Here is a 7,766-nt window from a genome sequence, read left to right as displayed (position 1 = left end):
GTTGAGAATCAATGTCAAGCCCAAAACCATAAGTAATCCACAACCCAATCTAAAGTCCAAGTCCATATCTAGTTAGATGATGTAAGTGCTTACAATTGCAAAGTTAGGCAAAGTTAGGTTGTGTGTGAAAACAAATAATTAGGTGCAATTAATGTGTTTTGTGAGCTTTCTTTAGAGTGTGCTTTATTTTCTTATTCTTGGGATCATTAGAGTTATCTTGGATACTCTTTTTGTTCAACATATGGCACAAACTCACTACTCATAACTAATATAACACAATAAAATGCATAAGTTTTCGGGCCTTACTACAATACTCTGTGACTTTAAGTGCACTGAGATATTAATGAGCTAGATTTATGTGATACTTCTTTGATTCACAATTTAGTATCATGATTTGAGCTGCCATTATCCGGGTTTCCTAAAAAAATGGGCATTGTAATGACAAAAGGTTCCATAATTATCAAGCACTCAAAGCATTGAAGCATAAAAGGTTTGGAAAATTGTAATAGGTGTAAAAAATTTGCATCCTATTTTACCAGTTGCGGCGGCCTCTCTCTCAAACTATGCTACATAACGTCTTGGTTTGATAATTTGATCCAATGACTCTCATTACATACTTTGGAGATTTGTATTAAGTCGTACAATAAGTCAATCATAAGAATTAGATATTGATAAGTGTAAAATTTGTGTTAATTCACACAATAGGTCATCCATAATAATTAGGTACCGAACTTGCCATCTAAGTAAGTCGAAACTAAGATCCCTCTTACATATGAAGAAAAATATCTCTAAATCTTAGTACTGATGAAATATTTTCTTGTAGTGGAGTTTAAACAAACTAAATTGTATTTGTAAAAAATTAAAAAACCATGTTCGACATAAACCTTGCAGAGTTTTGTCAACATGAGTGGCGGGCCAAGTGGGATCTTAAGTCTTATTTTAATTCCAACTTGATATACACTTGGAAGATGGGACTGAGCTTTAGACCATTTACGCTAATTAACAAAATAATCAGCAACATTGTCGTTAATTAGTTCAGAAATGCTTATGGGATGACCCAAAACGCTTCATCAAACGAGCCTCTAGGTAGCAAGCGGCCCTCTCCACCACTTTCACTACGGCGTGGGTTCGAACTCTGCCGGCTTCCTAATCTAACATCTAATATAACAAATTTATCGTTTGACAAAAAAAAAAAAGAAAAAAAAAAAGAGCCTCTAGGTAGAACTTCTATGTGGTTTTCTAGAGAGCGCAAGAAATGCTTACCCGCAGATCTGGGTTGTGCACATAATTTGGACATGACTCGTATTGACAATGTATCTCTACCATGTTGACATTACAATGACATACACTACCTATATACTATTAATATTGTGGAGACATGTTACCAATACATTTTTACCTCGATCATTCACAAACCATGCTCATTACCTAGGTGTGCCCGGGTGAGCATAACATATCTCTTTCTAGCACAACGCTTATGAGTAGAAATGTTTCCTAAAAAAAATAAAAAAAACAAACCATATGGGCTTACAAATTGGTGTTCAATAGTAATAATGATTTGACCATTAACAAAGCATTGGGCTAGGCCACAATTTAACAAGGGCCCAAAAAAAAAAAAGTTAAAAAAAGTAAAAGGAGAGAGAAAATGAGGAACTTCCGGATGTCATTTTGTGTTGGACTTTGGCTTATACGCAAGCATCATCATTAATGCTATAAGCACTTAAGACTTTTTATCCCTCACTTTCCCATCAATTTTCCGACTATCCAAACAGAAAACAACACAACCGAAACCTCTCCAAAACCCAGATGAATCACCCTCAGCAGCCTCCTCAGCCCCAAGACCCGTCCGATCCCCAACTCCCCCACATCAGAATCCACCACCCCAACTCTCCCCGCCACCACTCCTCCTCCGCCGGCTCCGCCGCCACTCCCACCCCTACCGCCGGTGCCCGCCGCAAGCTCGGCGTCGCCGTCGACCTCTCTGAAGAGAGCGCCCACGCCGTCCGCTGGGCCGTCGATCACTACATCCGCCCCGGTGACGCCGTCATCCTCCTCCACGTCAGCCCCACCTCCGTCCTTTTCGGCGCCGACTGGGGCTCAGTCGACCTCTCCATCAACACCAACGACGACGTCGATTTCGTCGACAACCACGCCCTGCACGATTCCGTCAAGCAGAAGAAACTCGAGAACGACTTCGACGCCCTCACCGCCTCCAAGGTCGCCGATCTCGCCAAGCCCTTGAAGGAGGCGCAGATTCCGTACAAGATCCACATCGTCAAGGACCATGACATGAAGGAGCGGCTCTGCTTGGAGGTTGAGAGGCTAGGGCTCAGTGCCGTGATCATGGGGAGCCGAGGGGTCGGCGCCACCAAGCGTGGGACTGACGGTAGGCTTGGGAGCGTCAGCGATTATTGTGTTCATCACTGCGTTTGTCCCGTTGTTGTTGTCCGGTTTCCGGAGGATGACAGTAGCGGCGTTGCTGGTGGTGGTTCTGGTGGTCCTCCTGTTGCCGCGGCGGTTGTTGCCGTTAAAGAGAATGAGGAGGAAGAGGCCGTGATCAAGCCCGTGACGGTGGTAAAGGAGGAGCATAAGAAAGGTTAGGGCTTTTTCTCTGATTTAATTGGAGTAACTTCAAGTTTCGGTTTTTATTGATTCTCTTTAATATAATTTGATTGATGATTATATCATATTTGGGTGTGATTTGTTGCACATTACACATATCTGAAATGACAGCTCCAAATGGGAACTTTGTTAATTACCAGTTACTGATGTATCCATCTAACTTTTCGCAAAACGGAATTTGAATTTGCTTCCGATGTATTTGTGAACTGCAAATGTTATGTTATGGATTTTCAAAGCCATGGTTGATTAAACAAAGTTTGATCTTTTTGCAATGTTTGCAATTTATGCGCTTTGTTTTCTGAAAGCATCATGAGGTTCTTTGAATGTGAAAAAGCTGTTGAACGAGAACTAGATGTGTTATATTAGATTAGCATGGAGCCTTCCAATTTATGTATCTTAGTGTGAGAGTTGATTGGTCTTTCCAATCTTCTTTAACAATCCTTTGTGAAATTCTGTATGTGCATAGACGTTCTAGGCAGCATATACCATCCCCATGCACTTGTGGTTTGGCCTGTTGGGGTTTCTCAATTAAATATCCTACCTATAAGAATATCTTTTTTACTTTCTTCTGGAAGATAATCACTTGTTGTGTTAGTTCTCCCTTTAGTAGTATGTGCCAGATGCTTCATATAAACAAAAGGAAGTCTACCTCTTTCTCTAATGTCGGAATAAGTTCTCCATGCCAAAAGTGATGCAAATTTTACAAACTTCTCGTTTGGATGACGTGTTAGGGAAAATTCATTCGTCATATTTCTTATTTCTAGTTGGTTGTTTCCTAGACACTTTGCTGCATAGGCCCATGCTGTAGAAAAAAAGTAAATTTGTTTGAAATTTTAATGAGGAGCAAGGTTATAAACATCGATGGCAAGCTTAGCAGTAAGTTCAGTAGGCTAAGAAGATGCCAGTACTTGTTCTGACTTATGTGCTGCTCATAGTTTGGTACCTCTCTTGTATTCTCTTTCTGTTGGATGATGCCTTCTTGCTAGTTACTATTTTGAGATAAACAGCTTTGATCAGGACTTAATCAGGATTCGTGAATAATGGTAAAAAACAAAGCATTAATCTTGTTTGTAAATTTACTGTTCTCTACACGTCTAGTTATCACTTGTCAGGTCCCAACCGCACATTTTCGTGTGTGTAGAAAATGATTAATTAATTATCTAAATTTCTCATCTTTGGTTGTATTAGAGGATAGCTACTATCAATTGGCTTCTACGCGTCTGCTCGCATATTCTAAGTATAACAAAACAGTTTGTTTCATCAGTAAGTTTAACTGATTTGACTGTATCACTCATCTCCTCTCTCACCCCCTGTATCAGTCATATCAAGTCATCAACTAATATAACATTTTAAAAGGAAATCCTCAAACTGAACATTTTGTCAAAATGCTTATGCATACTGGGTTTTAAATGTCCTTTTGTTTATCTTTGCCTTGGCCCGATGAACACTTTGGATGTCTTTTTATTATCTACTGCACGAATCTCAGGTGAATCTGTTTACCGTGGGATATGTGTATAACCTGTACCCATATTGGACAACTATGAATGATTTATGGAAGTGTTTACTCTATACTAGTTGATTAAGCAATGCATTACGACAATGACACGTGCAGTACATTAAATAGTATACTTAAATCTTGTCACACATATTTACATGTATATGTTCATCCATTTTAAATTGCAGAATTTATTTTTTGAATTTTGACATGGTTTCAGCTACTGAGGAGCAGTTTGTTCTCTTGTTGTAAGTTTCGGTTGTTGCTCCATTAGGTTTATGAGCCCCAGGATATGTTTCTTGTGTACTAGTTGGTGCACTATTGACATGTTAGTGTACAGTTTACATAATAATAAATGCAAACATGTAAACATATTTATATGTATTTAGCCCCAAGGTAGATTGTTATAGGAGAATGTCGTAAGGTTGTGTGAAAGAAGGCCTTGCAAGTAGTTTCTGGAAGGGCCGAATGCCATTGTAGATTTAAGATTTTTCATTGTGTGCATGTAGAAGTAAGTTTCTGTGTGTTTACATTTACTTTCTTAGATTCCAAAAGAGTGGAGATAAGCAGGCTAGAAATATTGTTACGAAGTGGATTTTTTTTTTTCTGGATGTTCTGTCCTGTTTTTTTATGGACTAAACTTTAACAAATCTTTAGATGTTCATGACATTATTATTGGTTGTTTGTCTTGTGGCAGAAGCTTAGCCCGTATTCTGAGTCGTAGTTGAATCCTCTCAAGTACAGGTTTGTACGTAATGCCGAATATCTCAATTTTTGGATAATTTTGAATTTGCTTCAGTAAGAGCTTCTATTTACATAGACATCAGAGACAAAAAGCGGGTTTCTTATAACGTATATTTCCTGCCGCTTTTATCTTTGCACAGTTTTCATGCGAAATAGTCTGGCATCGGTTTTGAGTAAGTTGTGTGGAATGTGACCAAGTCATGGTTCTATATTGTGCAGTTTGTGTAGATGTCTGAGTCGACTGGGAGTGGCTGACACTTTGAGTCCAGCCTGCAGGAGTCAAGTCTGCTTTCTCTCCTCTGCAATAGCTCTTTCTCATGTATGAACTCTGGGAGGACTGTAGATGCTATTTGTATGGTGAATGAGGTTTAGGGTTTCTCTACGTCTTTCCTAATTTGTTCAATGCTTTGTGACTCTCTACTCCTTTTAGTTTCGAGGGATGTGCTTCTTGTTGCTCGTATGATACAAATTTAATTATTAGATGTGTCTAATAATTATCCTAGACGCAGTTTATAAATTTGGATGTTTATATTTCGATTGCTTGCTATGGTAAGGTACTTTCTACCACAACCTGTGATTGCATTACATTTCGAAGCCGTTCATTTTTCTTGTGTCGGATTTGTCCTGAAGAATGATGCTAAGGATAGTCGTCCACGTGCGCATGGGTGGCTGCCTTTAGGCGCTGATTCGCCGTGGGTTCCGTCGTGTGGTGGAGTCTGAATGTTCTGGAGTAGCATAATGTTGTTCTTTTCTTTGAACTCGGATGGATATATATGCCGGACGCGTATGTTTATCCACAAGTGAATGTCTTGGCATGCAAACTTCATGCAACAATCCAACATGGTAACGCACTGAGTCTTTTTTCAAACCGACTTTGTGATGACAATATCAGCAGGATAGCATCGATCGTAGGAAATTGTTGGTTAGCCAAGTGTTTCAATAAGAAATAAACAGAATGATCTGTCTACATTTGGATAAAGACGTACACGACACGGCAATAAGTATACTGTAGTGTCGAGACCTGCGCAAATTTTTGTTCACATGACGTAAGTTTGAAAGGAGATTATGATAGCTGTATACCTGTCTCTAGACATGGGTAAGCTTTTGTTCATGGTATTGAAACATTAACACGAGATATCATGGTAGCTGTTTACTTGTATCATGAGAGTTGTTTTCTTGTATTTAGGGATTGTCGCATGAGTCTTGACGTTGTCCAGATTGTTGGTCAATCGTGTATTGCGTAATACGAAACCGAGATCCAAAGTTTTGGAAATGGGTAGGGGTGTCAGTTACAAATATTACATCAACTGTAGACATATTGACTTACTAAGTTTGACTGACAAGGAAGGCATATGAAGCGTCATGCGCTGGCAGAATGAGACAGCCTCAATAACCACGATCACGAAGAAAACCCCTACTGCACGGTAAGATATTATTAAGTTGAGGAATTGTAAGGAGATTTTATTCAAGGTGGGATTCTATTGATTTTTCGTTATTTAATTTTTTTACACAATGTTTGGTAATGTCGGTACATGAATTGCACTAAAAAGATGAGGTGATGTTCAACTATTGATTGACGTGATAAAATGTTTCTACATCACTCATTACATGATTAGCTATGTGGTTAGAATTATAAGCAATTGTCTTATCTTTTATTTGCAACAACTAAGACCAACTCCAATAGTGGGCTAAAAGCCAAATTACTCTTTAAAATCCCCCCCCAAACCCAATCCAACCCAAGAGGAAAATTTGGGTTAAATGCTAAATACTAAACTAATGCCAGATTCCCTCCAAAATTTAGCCCAGAAATCGGAATTTAAATTTTTCAATATTTATCGGAATTTAAATTTTTTTAGATAAAAATGTTCATAAATTAATTTACGAAAGTATATGTATTTATTTTTTTTAATTTAATTTATCCACAAAAATAACCTAAATTCATTCTTTAATAATCCCGTGCTAAAATTTTAGGCTAGAACGGTTGAAGCATAAAAACTGTTTCTGGGCTAAAAGCTAAATTTTCTGGGCTAAAATATTTGGCTTTTAGCCCAACCATTGGAGATGGTCTAATATAAAATATGACTTGTATGATAACAAGATTGTAAAGTAAAAGAGTGATTAATATTTAAACTTAGGGTAATACTAGGAAGACTCAATTTTTTGAAGATTAAATTTGCAAACTAAATGACGTGTTACCAATAAAAGTAAGTACATTTATCAACGTGTAGGTAATAAACCAATCATCAATGTTCTTTAGTTTTTAAAACTTTGTCTACAAATTTAGTCTCTCTAACATTACTCTTAAACTTATTCTGAACCGTATGGGTTAAGATTAATCTTATCCACTTTCTTGAGAATTTTTGGCTTGCTCTACCCACAAAAAAATTCCTTGGAATAATGTTAATATAATTGTAGACCAAGGTCCAACATGCTGGATGTAAATGTTAACTTAGCTTAAGCTTATCTTATCTTATCTTATCTTCTTCTTCAGTCCTCATGTTGTCTTTTGCTTTGCCTCGCCTCATCGGATGATGCATAATATATAACAAGATAGGTAGTGTGACAAATTGACAATTAAAAAACGCAAAATAATAATAAAAAAAATATATATCTTCCAAGAAATGATGCAAATGAGGAAGCAAATCAATCAACTCAAAGTAACATTTCTATTTCTTCACCAAACTAAAAGGACAATACTTTCATAACACCAAAGACGGAGCCAAAAATTTCTTCTAGTAGGGGCATTCGAAAACAACTAAGAAAACCTTATTATAGTATGTTTATACGCAATATGATATTAAAGATGATTTCAAATGATGATGTATCACAATTCCAATGTTACAAAAATTTCAATATAATAGTGGAAAGTGGCAAAATGATGAGAAAAATATAAGTACATGATAGG

General features: G+C 37.5%; 1 protein-coding gene across 3 annotated transcripts; it reads left to right on the top strand.

The window, feature by feature from the left end:
* Nucleotides 1-1,692: 1,692 nt before the first annotated feature.
* LOC126614335 (universal stress protein PHOS32-like) lies at nt 1,693-5,431 on the top strand. Of its 3 annotated transcripts, none has more exons than XM_050281931.1 (3): nt 1,694-2,596; nt 4,815-4,861; nt 5,081-5,431. In XM_050281931.1, the coding sequence occupies exons 1-2, from the start codon at nt 1,807-1,809 to the stop codon at nt 4,820-4,822; spliced, it is 798 nt and encodes a 265-aa protein (XP_050137888.1). In that variant the 5' UTR covers nt 1,694-1,806; the 3' UTR covers nt 4,823-4,861; nt 5,081-5,431. The 3 variants fall into 3 exon arrangements, with proteins under 3 accessions (XP_050137887.1, XP_050137888.1, XP_050137889.1); XM_050281932.1 differs by having other exon boundaries at nt 5,002-5,431; XM_050281930.1 differs by lacking the exon at nt 4,815-4,861 and having other exon boundaries at nt 1,693-2,596.
* The last annotated feature ends 2,335 nt before the right edge of the window (nt 5,432-7,766 follow it).

This window comes from Malus sylvestris, chromosome 3 (genome assembly GCF_916048215.2).
Source record: "Malus sylvestris chromosome 3, drMalSylv7.2, whole genome shotgun sequence".
NCBI classification, from domain to species: domain Eukaryota; kingdom Viridiplantae; phylum Streptophyta; class Magnoliopsida; order Rosales; family Rosaceae; genus Malus; species Malus sylvestris.
This window is presented reverse-complemented; position numbering and strand designations above follow the sequence as displayed.

Bases quoted from the DNA above. Each gene is read 5' to 3' on its own strand.
- LOC126614335 (XM_050281930.1), top strand. From the start codon at position 1,807: ATGAATCACCCTCAGCAGCCTCCTCAGCCCCAAGACCCGTCCGATCCC.